Source organism: Phyllobates terribilis, unplaced genomic scaffold (genome assembly GCF_046119375.1).
Source record: "Phyllobates terribilis strain yellow unplaced genomic scaffold, ASM4611937v1 Scaffold_2__4_contigs__length_985480577, whole genome shotgun sequence".
Taxonomy (NCBI): Eukaryota; Metazoa; Chordata; class Amphibia; order Anura; family Dendrobatidae; genus Phyllobates; species Phyllobates terribilis.
This window is the reverse complement of record NW_027362762.1, coordinates 425,965,929-425,982,920: the sequence shown is the minus strand read 5'-3', so window position 1 is coordinate 425,982,920 and position 16,992 is coordinate 425,965,929. Positions and strand designations below refer to the sequence as shown.

Here is a 16,992-nt window from a genome sequence, read left to right as displayed (position 1 = left end):
TTAGCATACCATTAAGCCAGCAATGTCTTTGTAAATGGTGCTAGCCACATCAGAACAATTGATGTTTTTTAAGCATTGTTGAACAGTCCTCTTATTTTGCAATATGTTCTGTGAGCCACAGTGTGAATTGACTCTAAATAACTAAATATAAGGGGAGGACAGAAGATACATTACTACTACCAGGTAAGTGCAAATCATGCTTCTCCGCTACAGACAGGACACCATGCACTGGCCAGTTCTGGTACAACCCAGCAATACCAACTACAGAGCCCATTTGTAGTCTCCAAGATGCAAAACAGATTTATCTTAGTAAAATATTTCTAAGCAAATTAAATGTACAGTTCGTAGACAAATCAGAAAGAAACCAGTAGAAATGTGGTTCAATAAAACCTTGTTGCAGTACAAGCAAAAAATAATATGGTGTTATACACCAATAAACACAATTATAGGTTAAAAAAAATCAAAGAATCACCTACCTTTTGATTATCTATGAATTTAAATGCCTACATTATGTAAACTGAGAATTTGTTAACACTAGGCAATAGAACACAATATAAAGCTAAGGCTGAGAACAAGCCATAGTGCCATTGTGGGTTTAATTTAAAATGTTTCCAGGGGCATTGATGGTGGTGGTGGCGGCGGGAAATATCAAAATCTGGCACACTCACCTACAGTCACCCCCTTGAACCCAGGACTCTCCGGCGGTCTGTGCTGCCACCGGAAACGACCATGTCACTATTCTTCTGACACAGGAGTCATTGGCTGCAGTGTTAGGTGATTAGAATGGATATTTTTCAGATGATGCGCCATTTAGGTCACCCGCCTCGTGTAGCCAGAAGAACGGTGTCAACATCGCTTCTGGTGTAGACAACTAGACTGGCCTGCGCTAGTTCCATGGGGAAGACCGCATAGGAATATAGGCAAGGTTGTTATTTTTTCCCCTATTCATCTTATTTTTACTTTTAATTTAAGCCTGATAAGCCAGACATCTCTGATAGTATAGGTTTTGTTTAAATTGATAGGAAAACTAAATGTTTTGCGCAAAATGTGAAAGTCTGCACCGCTAGAAAATGGTCACGCATGGAATATTTCTTTTATGTTGAGCCAATAAAATTACCTCTGGGAGATATGAGGATGAAGAACGCTTGAAAAAGTGGCACAGGCCACAAAACATACCAGTTAACAAGCACATATAAAACGTCCTTTTTCACAGGGGTATGGAAGATCCGATTTGCCTTCTGTGATCAAGCTAGATTATTGACGTGGCACAAGGAAGATTAAACTACCTAAAATTATATGGAATCCATTCCATACTTCAGTTATCTTGAATTGCTCCGGGTCACCTGAAACCCAGTGGTTAAAAACTTTAGATCACCAGAAATATAAAAAAACTAAATAAATAAGATCTCGTGTAATGCGAAATTCAAGTATTTATTTTAGAGTGACACTAAGTGCCGCTTTTCTGTACATGAGAAGGTGAGATAGTGGCGAACCACTGCACAATGATCATTAGTGGAGCCTGCATTCAGCAGCGATGCATGCTCACTAACAGACCAAAGCACTGAAGACTACAAACAGATCTTCCCCAGCGTATCGCAATGCTCTGTGTGAATTATGCCATTGCTTTTCATAAGCGATCTGCTGTCGGCAATGTAGTGAGTACCATATTTCCCTTGTTACATTAATGTAGAATTAACAGCATTCTAGGTATTGGCATGCAGCAGTTCCTATAAACAGAACGTTCTGTAGAAAACACAGAAAATGTCCATTATCCCTTTTAAAACAGGAAAACAAGGAATACCTGTATTATGTGAAATCATTCATTGGAAATCTAATCACTATTAACATGAACCAGGTACAAAAGAAGTTGACACTGATATGTAGGGATAATTCGGAAAACTAGTGCAAAATATATTGTGGCCCAAAGAAACCCATCAGATATCTGCTTTCCTATGATAAGTTATTATGGACAATCCGACAGCTTCTCTCTGTTGTCACTGCTTTTCAATGGCTATTATCTTTCTATATAATTGTCATGTTTTCCCATATTGAGCAGAAAAGAAAAAAAAAATCCTATAACGTTTAAGACCTAGTGCTGCACATAGTGGTGCTGAAGGAATCAGTGTGTATTAAGTGCAAATGTTAATAGTCAGGTGCATGTATTGGTGCACTGTCTCCAGTACGCATTTCCTATTTGGTGATCTTCATAAGTATCAAGTGGAGATTTCACCGGGTATGCTGCAGTATTCTCATTCCGTCCATACACTTGTTGATTTGTTTGGGTAGTTGATCGCAAAGCTTATAGCAGCAATGTTTTTCAGTGCCTGCAAATACAAAGAATTAAAAGACCATTACAGGGATTTGTTTTCTTAGCATGGATGAAAGTAGTTGCAAATTAACAAGAAGAATTGCAATGTTTACTTCAATTTCATTCCTCTCCTAGGATACAGAATAGTAGATCTAGTCTGAAATCTTTCTTATATAATTTCATTGAAGACGTTTTAGTTATGATTTACACACTACCACTCCCTTGTTAAAAGGGGTTATTCCAAATATAGTAAGTTATCCCCTATCCTATGGAAAGAGGATAACGTACTGATTTCTGGGGGTAAGAGCATCCTCAACGATCCCAGATTTGAACACAGCAGAGGAAAGAATATAAGAACAAAGCCCAAAAAGCACATAATACAAGACCATTTTTAGATTTACATACAGATAGCATTTCTACCTTTTTTTCTTTTACTCAAGGAAAAAAACAGATTGGGAATCAAATGAAAAAAAAAAGTGTTCATCCAGTTATTCAGAAATGTGTAGTTTTATTTGTATACTTTGCTCAACACTGTACAGACATTAAATCGCAAGGATTTACAGGGTAGATTGCTTGTAGCTTTTGTTGTACGTCTCACACATCCCTTGCCCTGTTCTGACACTGAAGGAGCAGCATGACTCCTTCATGACATATGAAGACAATGGAGCAAAGATAACAGATAATTGGTGATCATCACTAATACAGGGGCACCTGAAAAAGGGGCATGCAAGTTCATGCCAAGTGTGGTCACCTAACTCTGGCTCTACAAAACTAGATACCTTATTTAAAAAAAAAATCAGCTAATCTGGATTCATTTTCAGCCCATTGCAGGGAAACATTATGTAGTGCTGGGAGTTTCAGAATCGTCTGCCATTCAAAAACACTTCTGTGGCCTCAGAGCAAGCAATACATATAAAAATGCCAACAGACATACCTGTTTTGTGTAATAGGTGATTTGATCATCTGAAGTCAAACTAATTAGATAATCCTGTAAGCAACCAAAGTCCTGTTGTGACAAAATATAGAAGAATGTTATTGCATAGTTACCAAAAACCTTATGTACATTAAAACATAAAATGACAATTCCTGCCCTGTAATCTGAATCCTCTACATCATCATACATTGTATGTAGATCCAAGTCAGTCACGTGAATTCTCACACACTTGTCAGCATGTTCTACCAAGTTACCAACAATCAATTGCTGAAAAACAAATTCACTAGTGACAACCATTGTGTCTGGCTACATCATTAAAGGGGTATTCCCATCTCCAAGATCCTATCCCAGTATGTAGTAGGTGTAATAATAATATTTGCAAATACCTTCAATTACAAATGTAGTATAGTTATTCTGATTCACTATGTCTCTTTCTTCATGTGCAGGCATTGCAGGACCTTAGGTATCCATGGTTACGACCACTAGCAACTAACTGTCACTCTATCACTGGTCGTAACCATGGATAGCAAAGGTCCTGCAATGCCTGCACATGAGGAAAGAGACACAGCAAATCAGAAAAACTATACATTTATAATGGGAGGTATTTGCTAATATTATTATTACAGCTACTACATATTGAAATAGGATCTTGGAGAAGGGAATACACCTTTAAAGCTGAAGCGTGTAATAAATTATCTTGTTTAAACAAATGGGGACAAAGTGTTCTTAGTGCCAGAGTTTTGGATGGATGGGTCTGAACTCTGTGCCAGCATTTAGCAGAAAATGACATTTGGAAGGAGCATCTAGAAGAGCTCCCAGCGAAACAGCATTGTTGACAAAACCTGCAATGCTATTAGGATGAGAGCGGCCGACAACACTTCTCCAAAATGTCAATTAGTGTTTGGAGCCATGTACAGTTTACGCTCAATATTGGTATGCTATAGATTGTTTTGTTTAAAGTAAACCCATCTTATTATATATTTACCATTGCAAAACTTGTTTTAAGAGTAACCGTCAGTTTAATATTTCACATATCAATAGTACACATGAAAATAAGAAACATTTTACTATATATTAATTAGGGGAATTTGCTTCTTTCTCCTCCTGGACTGATCCTTCACTATCATTTCCCAAGTAAAAATCTGTATTCAGTGAAGACAGATTTTCACATTACTGAGATAAGAGATGAGTTAGTGCTTTGAAAATTCTATTGGGCGGGGTAGGAGCTAGAGGCAGAAACAGACATACTGCTGCAAAGTCTCCTGAAATGACATCTACAGTTCTCCATAGAATATTATGAGCAACAACTGTCATCTCCTATGTCAGTAACAGGAAAGTCTGTATTCACTGAAGACACATTTTATCTGTGCATTGAGACATTTAAGCATAAACGATTAGTCCAGGAGGAGAAGGAGCAGATTTCTCTAATCGGATAGATTACAAAGTTTCTTATTTTCACATGTACTATTGAGTTTTTTAAAAACAAATAAAAAAAGGTTACTCTATAAGCTACACTTCTAATCACTCAATACGTACAGAAACTACGACTTTAATTCAGAACATACTTACATTTGCACAATTCTCTGCAAGGAAGAACAGTTCAGTGAGTGCTCTGTGTAGGGGAAGAAGAACTCCAGAGCTAAAGCCATCTTGACACGCTACATTTTCCATAGATGTGAAAACTGTCCATAACGGCTTCAACAGTCTCAGGTCACAATCTCTACAAAACAACAGCATTGAGGAAGTTAATAATTTGTATATATTACAGAAACCCCACCAGTGGAGGTCCTAGTTGGCTTTGGTCCTCTATTCCACCAGGTTATAGGCTATGGATACAAAGAAGTGAAAGTGGTGGTAAATAAGAAGGTCGAAATGATAATTCTATGATGTGTAAATAATATAAAAGTGGAATTGATGCTAGTAAAGACTTTTAATTTAAATGATGCATTACATAGTCTTCTCACCTGACATTACTAAGCCGCAACATCTTTAGTAATAAATGGATTGCCTTTAATCTCTGGTGGCCAGTCTGCTGGCATGCCACATCTACCTGCCATTCCCATATACTGGACAGAGGGATATGAGGGATAACTCTTTCGTCAGACAACATCTGTTTTAAAATTTCAAATCCTAAAAGACAAAACGCAAACCTTTATTAGCCCAAGACATACCGGACATACACGACACCCAGTGACTGGCTATATAAAGGACTCCGGCACATGCAATGCAGTTTAAATGGTAATAAAATGTGCTCCGACAGTCACTTTCCATGCAGTCACGGTATACGGATGCCTTATACTTAACCTTGTCTTCATCTCCTTAAGGGTTAAAGACCCTTGTTACCATTTTGAGTGTGCCACATTTATGTTTTCTTTATTTAAATTTCTATTACATGTGTATTTAATCATAATCATTAAAGTCATTATTGTATGTGAACTCGCTAGTGATTTTTGCTCGTCTGTACTTGGTTTCTCATGTATTCTACGCTAATACTTGGGAGTGCTACTGATAGAAACGTAAAGAAGTGGAGGAGCACAACTTTTACAGACTAAGTTTTGTCAATGTGTCATACACTGTATTTTTAGGATTAACAGACGCACTTTTTTATCAAGAAAAAATGTGCACTAAATAATTGTGTCTTTGAGTCTGAATGCAGCTTCTTATGGTCAAAGAACAGCCGAGGTGCTGCGTGCGCGGCTGTAGCAGAGTGGAATATGAGTAGACAACAAACACTGCAAAGAAACACTTACAAACATATTCTACCCTATTCTACCCCAGTGAATTAAAATTAGTGATTTTGCACCCATATATTTTTACACCACCAGGAAAGTTTGAATTAGTAGGAAATATGTATTCCTATTTTTTGCCGTCTAAACCTGGGGTGTGCCTTATTGGAGGGACGTCATATGGTCTGAAAAATGTGAGTATTTTTTTTTGTTTTTCACACGAGTTAGCTGGTTGAAAGATATATTTTTGTGATCAATTTACGCTTGATGGGATACTTACTTAGGATGTCGATAGGTCTATTTTAAGCTATAGGGCATATTTAGCAAAACTGTACAATTCTTAAAGGGGTTGTTCGGTCTAAATTGATAAGTCTGCAGTCACTCTGTATGACTGCAGACTTATGAATTCCCCCAGCACAAGCACTGTACGCTGCTAGGATCTGCCAGTTTCTGAGCCGGGAACGGAGGGTACTTATGCGTTATGTAGGCGTGGTCTCACTCCATACACTTCTATTGAGCGAGGCCGCACCCAGTGTAGAACCACGGCCTCCCTCTATACAAGTGTATGGAGCGAGGTCGCACCCACTAACCGGGCGTACAGTGCTTGCGCTGGGGGGATTCATAAGTCTGCAGTCACACACAGTGACTGCAGACTTATCAATTTACAGTGGAGTGAAAAAGTGTTCGCCCCTCCCTGATTTCTTATTCTTTTGCATGTTTGTCACAGTTTAATGTTTCAGGTCACAAAACAAATTTAAATATTACACAAAAATAACACAAGTAAACACAAAATGCAGTTTTTAAATTAAGGTATTTATTATTAAGGGAAAAAATAAATCCAAACCTACAGGGACCTGTGTGAAAAAGTGTGATATACCACTGTATATCAGAAGATTGGAGATCACTTGTTTGAGGTGCTGGTGGAATGGGGTGCATGTCCCCTTGTCAAAGGCAGGAGAAATTCACCGCACACGCTTATTTCAGGAGATGAAAAACTTTTTTTTCCAGTGAAAACAGACATGTGAAAAATATCATATGGTTCTGGGAGGTTTGCGACAATGATACATGGACGTTTCGACCCCATCAAGGTCTCTATCACTATGTATCATTGTCGCAAACCTCCCAGCACCATAAGATATTTTGCACATGCCTATTTTCACTGGACTTATCAATTTAGACCAGACAACCCCTTTAAACAGTTCAAATTTAGACTGATAAACTGGAACATGTGTTAAGGCTATCTAAAGTGGCTCATGCCATTTGATAAATCTTTCTAATTGTAAGACTGTCTAATTTAAGCCAGAAGTTTGCAATAAAATTGTGAACATTTTTTTGGGTGCAAAGTGTAAAACATTAGGCAATGCCCCTTTTCATACCCCACAGATCACAAGTAATTAGGCTTTTTATGAGATGAGCATTGATAAGGTGGGTTTAAGAGTAAGGTGGACTCATAAGCATATGATTTTAAGTTTAGTCTAAAAATACAGACCTACAAAGCTGGAAAACAAGAAAAACGATTTACGCTGACCTGTCTGAAATCGTCCTCTATGTCCTGCAGCCACTGTGAACTTGTATCCCCATTCTGTGCAGCTCATGTCAGATGTAAATCGGTAAAACAAGGTGTCACCTACAAATCAGAAACGTAAGGAAAATGTCAGGATATTGACCTCTAAAAGACAAAGTGCTACAGTTCTATAAATTATGTTCTGCAAATAAACGTTCATAAGATATACTCAGTAGTATAAAGAATATTATGTCATAATTGTCCTTTCACCTGTACGTCTCAGGACTATAAACTTAAAGAGTAACCATCATTATAATTTGTATTTCATAAATCAATAATACACATGAAAATAAGAAACTTTGGAATATAACTTATCAGAGAAATCTGCTTCTTTCTCTGCCAGAATTGATTATTCATTCTCAAAAATCTCAATTCCTGTGTAAAATCTGTAGTCAGTGAAGACAAACTTTTACATTACTGAGATAGGAGATGGCATTTGCTACTTATAAGATGCTATGTAGGAGGAGGAAGGCGCTAGAGACTGTCCCCCTTCCTCTCTACATAGGAGGTGACAGATGCTACTGATAAGATTCTAAGAAATGTAATAATCTTTCTTCATTGAATACAGATTTTACCCATGAATTGAGAATTTTAAGAATGAATAATCAGTCCTGGAGGAGAAAGAAGCAGATTTTTCTCTGATAAGACATTACAAAGTTGCTTATTTTCACATGTACTATTGATTTATGAAATTAGATTAGAACGGCAATTGCTCTTCAATTAAAATCCTCTATTGTTGACCACGGACAATAAAAACAATGTGTACATAGCAAAGTAGTGACAATGCTTCACGTGGCCGATCTATAAAATGTATACTCACCAGGAAGTTCGAAGTCGGTCCACTTTTTGGGAGGTCCACTGAATCTGTGCAGATCTTGTCTGAAGTCATAGCAGCTTGAAATGAGCAATTCATCACAACCTTCTTCTGTATTACACAATGGGTCAAATTTGACTGACAGATAAATGGCTCCAGGGATGTGAACTTTGTCCTTAAGACCAAAAATAGCAATTTGATAGCGTTAGGAGATAAATAAGTCGACAGGGGTACACATCTTAATGCAGCAGTCAAGACGAAAAATCTCTCATCTATGGCAGGTCAGAAGATCACACTGGTGGAAGCTGTATACACACACCCACACTTTTTATATGTTACTCTTGATGAAGGGAAAAACAGATATTGTATCATCATACCTCAAAAATGGTATTATTGTTGTAAGGGTGTTTGGATTCTTGGACTTGCACTGCAGTTCCGGGCTCCTCCATGAACTGACACGCTGTTAGTGCTACCGTGCCAAGCATACTTTCACTGCAGCCGCCTAGCACCTTCCGCAAGATCTACAGGAAAATAAGAAGAAAAAAGTGAAAATTAAAATTATTCCATCCGAAGAAACCTGGGCTTTTTATTAGACTGCTCTACTGTTACATTTAACTATTATATGGAGGTGTTCGGAAAGTGCCAATAAAAAAAAAAATTAAAGGGGCTTTCTGGTGTGATATAAATTCTCCAACTTTCTGAGAGTCTCCTATTTCTCTGTCTTGATGTGCGGTCAGTGAATGGTAGCTTTCTTGTTTTCATCCAAAAGACTTAATAGGACTCACAATTGAGGATTTACTATAATTGACCTCGGTCCACATAATCCTTTAAATACATTAGCAGCACAAACCTCTATCTTGTCCTCAGTTTTCCACAATGTATCAGCCTAATATCCATACAGCTCAGCTCACAGGGGAGTGTCTAAACTCCGTACATCCAGATTAAGAGCTCAGTGTTAGAAAAGTGTCAGAAATTGGCAAGAAAACACACAATGTATTAGAAAGCTGAACATTCTATAGTATGTGGGATAATGCATCCGCTACTAGAAATGATAAGACTATGTTCACACATAATGGTTTTTTTTAGCAGCAGAACTGCAGCAAAACCTGATTTCTTGCAAGGAGTTTGTTCAGGATTTTTCTTGCTTTTTTGCTGCAATTTTCAGCGTTTTTTTCACTGTCCCTTTGTCTCTTTTATGTATGTAAAGTTCGGTGAAAAAAAAAATCTCATTCTGGTTTTGGCATAACAGTGGGGGAGGTGAATTGTTTAGGAATAGTTTACCTAAGACACTGACAGTGCATTGAGTTTGTAGGACACTATTTACTTTCACACTATGGTCTGACATTCAGCTGCACAGGCATTATTCAATTTCACACCTCCCTGGGCCACAGATATTATTCAATCTCCCATTTAGCTCAGCCAATGTTTACACTTTACACATCACTAATTTAATTAAACTCTAATACAAATAATCATCTCAGTGACCAAGACAAGATGTTAAAATCACAAAAATAAATGTGTTTCACATACTGTTGTACTTGCTTATTTTCACAAAAAACGCAGCAAAACCTCATAGTTAGGTTCACACTAGGCGTTTTTTCACTGCCCATTACTTCCAATGGATGAAAAACGCTGAAAAAACACTGAAAGTAGTGACATGCTCTATTTTGCAAACGTGCAAAGTACAAAATCTTGATTAAAAAAACAAGATGTCTGCATGAGATTTCTGGAATCTCAGACTTTGTTGGTACTGCAAGACGCAGCTGCAAATTTGCATAAAAAAATGCATCAAAAAACGCTGAAAAAAACAAGATGTGTGAACATAGCCTAAGAATGAAGCTGCAGCCACTCATGCAGGTTAGACTCAGTTCACATTTACCCAATACTCTAAGAAGAGCACTGCGTTGAGGCTTTTGTCAAAATATTCGAAAGAGAGGATTCACATGGATCCCCCAACGGAGCCATTCAGTCCCTTAGTACTCCATCTGGTCTCCGTTCCGGCAGCGTCCATCTTTTTTTAGGCATGTCCAATATTGTGGTATGCCCTCCTGCTCCTATAAGGGTCTTTTACTCCACCCTTTCGTTTTGGGACTGTTTTACATATATTGCATGTATCTCTTTGTATTTTTGTAAGAAGGTAACTTTTTACACCAAAACTTACAACTTTAGTTCTAATAATGCTGTAAACAATCCAGAGCCTTTAAGACTTGCCCTTTAAATGCTATAGAGCTGTGTAGACATGCAGGATGCTAAGTGGGCCAGAACTCAGCAGGTTGGTGGCAGTGAGTTGTGTATCTAGTGTGTGTGGACTGTGCGAGTTATGACCAACTTGCAATCCAGTTCACTAGGCCTCATGCGACGTCATGTAATTGAAGGGGCCTTGTAAACAATAAAAGCAAGCTCCAGTAAAGGAAGTTTGCTGGACCTTGATCTGGATGACACGGAGTACCGACGTGTACGGTGGACCAGTGTCCTGCAAATCGTCTTGCTCATCTCCATTTTGCACCAACGTAATGTGCTGTGAAAATAAGTATGTAACAAATACGTACATAATTCCTCATATTGGTCATCTGAACTGCTAACAAATGGCTTTCTATCCGGATGACAGATCGATATGAAGCACCGATAAAAGAAGGTCTGCAGCAGCTGAGGTGTTTTATATTCTGCACACTGATTGCTGAAGACCTCCTCTTAAAAAGATGAACGACATTAATCAGCGGTAGAGACACGACAAGGAACTTTCTGATAAAATGATTTGTGACAGAGCTGCTCTGCAGGAACAGATGAGCAGCGCCTACGTAGTATCACTCAGCTCTGTACAACCATACATCAAGAAGGATGTTATCCAGATATTGTCTACTTGTAGGTCAAAGAAAAATGTTCACTGACATGTATTATACAACGATTAAAGGAACATTCCAGGTATCTGGTCAATTTGGTGCTCAAGTTCCTGCCTTATTTACATTACCAGCACCTTTCACAGGAGCTCATTGATTTCATCTTTACGTTCCTGTCTATATAGCATGAACGGAATATATTTTCACTCACAGATTAACATTGTACTACAAAGATTGAGGAGGAATAAGATGTATTAATTCTAATGAGTGAATGAGTCTATGCCAAGCAAACCAGGATACAGCCTAATGCTACATGTGTGACAACTGTATCAGAGAGAAGAAACAAGCCAGTGGAGCACAATCAGAATAAAGGAAGAGAGTTTAGCATAATCTGAGGATCAAGGTTTTTCCATGTGGAGAGTGCCAAGAGGATGAGTGTTCAGAGAGGTAGAGGACTGGACCTCTAGTGCCACCTATTGAATGTAGCAATCTTAAAAGATCATATCGAGAATTGCATAGCCTATAAGTCTCCTTACATCGGTTCGCCACTCTCCACAAGGAGAAATATTCCCTCACACACCTCGTCAGAGGCCTCTCGCTCAGGCAAATTGGACCTTCTGCTTTGCACCAGTGAGGGGCAAACATCCTGAAACACGCATGTGCAATTCATATGGCAAAGCCTTGTAAGGAATTGATATTGACTTTTAGTATTTATACATCCAATAGGTGGCACTAGAGTTCCAGTCCTCTTCGGCTGTGTGCCCACAATGCGTTTTTCAAGCGTTTCCACAGCGGCAATTCTGCCACGGAAACGCTTAAAAAACGCTTGGTAGAGGGTCTGCAATGTTCCCCAATGATAATCCACATGTGCTGTGCACATGCTGCGGAAATTTCCGCTGCGGATTATCATTGCGGAAAAATCAGCAGCACTACCATTAATTTTGCGTAATCGTGGCGTTTTCACCGCCATTGACTTGCATTGAATCGCTTAACATCTGAATGACTACATGTGCACATGCGGATATTCTGTGATTCAAAGTGCGGATGGTACCCGGGTCTGGAGAAGAAGAGACTCTCCTCCAGACCCGGGTACCATAGTACCTGTAAAAAAAATAAATAAATAAAAATAAATAAACATTATACTCACCTTCTGATGGCCCGTGGTCTTCTCTCCGGTGCGTCCTGGCTCCCCGGCGGCTCGCAATGGTGTAAAAGGACCTTCCAGGACATCATTTAGTCATGTGACAGGTCACGCAAACGCTGACGTCGGCGGTTGCGTGACCTGTCACATGACTAAATGACGTCATGGAAGGTCCTTTTACACGACCTTGAGCCGCCCAAGACACCGGACACCTCGGAGGAGGAGACCGGAGGCCATCGGAAGGGGAGTATAATGTTTATTTTTTTATTCTTTTTTTAACTATTAACTTGGTCACACTATGTAAATCCATGCCGGTTGCATGGATTTATATAGTGTGACCAAGTTGTCAAGCACTTTTCCAAGTGCTGCTAAAATCGCTTGGAAAAGCGCTTGACAGCCCGCATGCAAAATCGCATGTGCAAATCGCATGACAAACGCTTGTCCCTGGCAGAAAAAAAGCATGTAAAATCCGCATGTGTTTTTTCTGCCAGGGAGATGCAGAAACGCTCAGGAAAAATTCGGAGCATTTCTGCATAGTGGGCACATAGCCTACCTCTCTGAAGAGGCCATTTGCAAAGTGTTGTCTTGCTATGGACATAACATACATAGCTGTGGGCCCTACTCCTGGCAAGGCTTAAAAATTAAATCAGAAGGAAGTCGGTGCAAACAATAGCAATTAGATATGGTTAGCTATCATCGGGTGGGCACTGTTTAGCTGGCATTTTCTTCATTTTTCTAGGTTATTTAAATAAGACTTTGTTTTCTTTTACAAATCAGTTACGTAATTTGTTAGAAAAGTCAGGCATTATGCAGGTGGTGACAAAACTCCTTCAGAAAAATGTGAGAAAACCATTTAAGTTCTACACACTGTTCTGCTGTAAAGCTTTCAACACCTACCCGCTGCTTGAACTGTATTGTTAACACCTAAACATGAGTTTTAATGGTAACATAGAACATAATTCTGTGAAGGATAAAAAGAGTGTTTGAGCAGAAGCTTCTTGGAGCAAGAAGCCAATATAATAATTCTAGGAAAAGCTCTGATACAAAGCTATGACATAATAATGTGTCAGAAATTGACTAAACATCAGTTAATGAAGATTCAGGCTTTATATTGTCATTAGAGAATAGCGTTCCTTATATACACGCGAGAAGAAATTGTGTGCTGTACCCGTGCTAATAGGTAGAATCACGTCATTCACAATACATAAAGGTTAAAGGTGTATTCCCAGCTTCAAGATCCTATCCCAATATGTAGTAGGTGTAATAATAATATTAGCAAATACCTCCAATTAGAAATGTAGTATAGTTTTGCTGATTCGCTAGGTCTCTTCCCTCATGTGCAGGCATCACAGGACCTTAAGTATCCATGGTTAAAACCACTGATATAGTGACAGCTAGTTGCTATTGGTGGTAACCATGGATACCTAAGGTCCTGTAATGCCTGCACATGATGAAAGAGACATAGCGAATCAGAAAAACTATACTACATTTCTAATTGGAGCTATTTGCTAATATTATTATTAGACCTACTACATATTGGGATAGGATCTTGGATGGGAATACCCCATTAAGCTTCCACTGATAAGAGTTAAAAAGAGAGTCGGCACAAAAAGACTGTTTAAACAATGGCACGGCAAAGGCAAGGACTACCTTGGCATGGGTGCCCAGTTTCAGTACAACTTCCCCCTATTTATTATCCATTCATCTCCACCCTGCTCTTCCTTGATTGAGCTTAGAATTTACAGGACTCAAAGAGAAGAGATAGATGAAAAACAAGAAAGATGAGTGACTGTACTTGGGTTGCTTAGTTTAGTTAGTCATTTTGTGCCGAGTCCCTTCCAGTCCATAGATTCTGAATGAAATCTGTTCAGTTGGTAATGTACAGAAAATACATAAGCTCTTCATCCCTTTCCTGACCCCTTTTCCCTCTGCTGCAAAAATCTCCTAATAAAAAGAATTTTAAAGAAAATACATAAGCTGCAATGCCCATGAACAGAATTTGTATGTCTTCGTAACATGATGACTGATGCTGCACATCAGATGTAACCATATTACTGGAACAAACACTTAATGTAGGTGTTATCAAGAGCTACATGATTATGATTTCTGACAACAGTAGTAAATGTAATCCTTTAACGGAACCTGCTATTAAGTACAAGAAACAATGGCATATATTTAACAATGCTGTTTAATTGTTAGACAGTGAAAACCTAAGGCCCCCAACACACAGACTAAAGTCACCTGAACCCGCGGACATAGACAGTTTCGGATGGCACTATAATGTGTATGGAGGTACCAGACAAATCATTGTTGGGGAAGATGTCGATTAGGCATGTCCGATTTTGGACTGCCAATTGCTGTGTCTTCTCAGAGATAAGCATCTACCAGAAAAGTCTGCCGATTGCTCTCTCATAGAACAACCTGAGTATGGGAGAATCTGTCAAGATGGCTGCCAGCTAAGCGATCGGCCAAACCATATTTCAGCCCACAGCCATCTGATGAGTATGGTGGGATGGAGACTAGGCAGTCTTTAAATGTAGCCGATTTCTCATAGTTGTTTCATACTGTTTGATAAATCTGTAAGACTATGTTTATACCACCTATAAGTTTCTGCACTTTGTGCAATATTTTTGCACACACTATCGTATGGTAGACCACGCATAGGGTCAAAAAATCTGTAGCTTTTTTGTGAAGCTCCCAGATAAACAAAAAAGTGTTTAACACACATGAAAATTGGTGCAGATCATGAAAGACAATCTTTTGGTGAAAATTGCAGCAGAATTCTGGCGCATTTAGCTTGATAATTCTCCCCCATGAAGATCAAGTAACATTTATGGCTCTGTTCATGTCGCTATGTTGGCTTTTGTATATAACAGAAGTCAAAAAGCAGAGAAGAATTAGTAGAAACAACAGATAAGGGCTTGTCCCGAGTGGGGTCTGTCTTTTTGACAAAAAAAATAATTGTCAAATATGAGAGAATCTGGGATGTAGGCTTCTTTACAAATGTGAACATATTGTACAAAACAACTAGATGGGAAACCCTTTATAAATATAGGAAATTTATCTTAAATAAAAAAAAGAATAAAACTGTGACCATTTGCAAAAATGGACTGACATTACATAGTAACAGTCTTCATTCAACCTTAAAAACTAAGTCCATCTAGTTCAACCCATAGCCTAACATGTTGATCCAGAGGAAGGCAAAAAAAAAAAAAGAAACACGTGGCAAACACTAAGCTCCACATTGGGGAAAAAAATTCCTTCCCGACTCCATACAACAATCAGACTAGTTCCCTGGATCAAGGAATCTAGTATATATAACCTGTAATATTATACTTTTCAAGAAAGGCATCCATGCCCTTCTTAAATTTTAGTAGTGAATCACTCATTACAACATCATGCGGCAGAGAGTTCCATAGTCTCACTGCTCTTACAGTAAAGAATCCCCGTCTGTGATTATGATTAAACCTTCTTTCCTCCAGACGTAGAAGATGCCCCCTTGTCCCCGTCTCAGGCCTCAGAGTAAAAAGATCAGTAGAAAGGCCTTTGTACTGTCCCCTCATATATTTGTACATAGTAATAAGATCACCCCTAAGCCTTCTTTTTTCCACAGTAAATAACCCCAAGTGTAATAACCTGTCTTGGTATTGCAGACCCCCCAGTCCTCTAATAACCTTGGTCGCTCTTCTCTGCACCCTCTCTAGTTCAGATATGTCTTTATTATACACTGGAGACCAGAACTGTACACAGTATTCTAAGTGTGGTCGCACTAATGACTTGTATAGAGGTAAAATTATGTTCTCCTCATGAGCATCTATGCCTCTTTTAATGCATCCCATTATTTTATTTGCCTTTGCAGCAGCGGCCTGACACTGGCCACTAAACGTGAGCTTGTCGTCCACCAATACACCCAGGTCTTTTTCAGTGACAGTTTTGGCCAGTGTTTTACATTTAAGCATATAATTATACATTTTATTTCCTCTGCCTAAGTTCATTACCTTACATTTATCCCCATTAAAGCTCATTTGACATTTATTAGCCCAAGCTTCTAGTTGACATAGATCCTCCTGTAACATAAAATTGTCCTCCTCTGTATTGATTACCCGGCAGAGTTTAGTGTCACCTGCAAATATTGAAATATTACTCTGTATGCCCCCTACAAGGTCATTAATAAACATGTTAAAAAGAAGGGGGCCCAATACTGACCCCTGTGGTACCATACTGTTAACTGTGACCCAGTCTGAGTGTGTTCCATTAATAACCACCCTTTGTTTCCTATCACTGAGCCAGTTCTTAACCCACATACATATATTTTCCCCTATCCCCATTGTTCTCATTTTATGTATCAACCTTTTGTGTGGAACCGTATCAAAAGCTTTTGAAAAGTCCATATACACAACATCCACTGCATTTCCTTGGTCCAGTCCGGAACTTACCTCCTCATAAAAGCCGATCAGATTAGTTTGACAGGAACGGTCCTGCGTAAACCCATGTTGATATTGGGTCATGAGGTTATTCTTCTTCAGATACTCTAGTATAGCATCTCTTAGGAAACCCTCCAGGATTTTACCCACAGTAGCTTACTGGCCTATAATTTCCAAGTTCGGTTTTTGTCCCTTTTTTGAATATTGGCACCACATTTGCTATACGCCAGTCCTGTGGTACAGA

At 38.8% G+C, this 16,992-nt stretch overlaps 1 protein-coding gene across 1 annotated transcript in view; it reads right to left on the bottom strand.

Moving 5' to 3' along the window:
- Positions 1 to 1,412: 1,412 nt before the first annotated feature.
- ZZEF1 (zinc finger ZZ-type and EF-hand domain containing 1) overlaps positions 1,413 to 16,992 on the bottom strand; it is a 141,434-nt gene continuing 125,854 nt past the window's right edge. The window contains exons 49-55 of the mRNA XM_073665194.1: positions 8,724 to 8,867; positions 8,353 to 8,521; positions 7,497 to 7,595; positions 5,207 to 5,372; positions 4,812 to 4,962; positions 3,243 to 3,314; positions 1,413 to 2,324 (exon numbers count right to left, since the gene is read on the bottom strand). Coding sequence (XP_073521295.1) covers positions 2,250 to 2,324; positions 3,243 to 3,314; positions 4,812 to 4,962; positions 5,207 to 5,372; positions 7,497 to 7,595; positions 8,353 to 8,521; positions 8,724 to 8,867 — 876 coding nt within the window. The 3' untranslated portion in view covers positions 1,413 to 2,249. The remainder of the gene's footprint in view (positions 2,325 to 3,242; positions 3,315 to 4,811; positions 4,963 to 5,206; positions 5,373 to 7,496; positions 7,596 to 8,352; positions 8,522 to 8,723; positions 8,868 to 16,992) is intronic.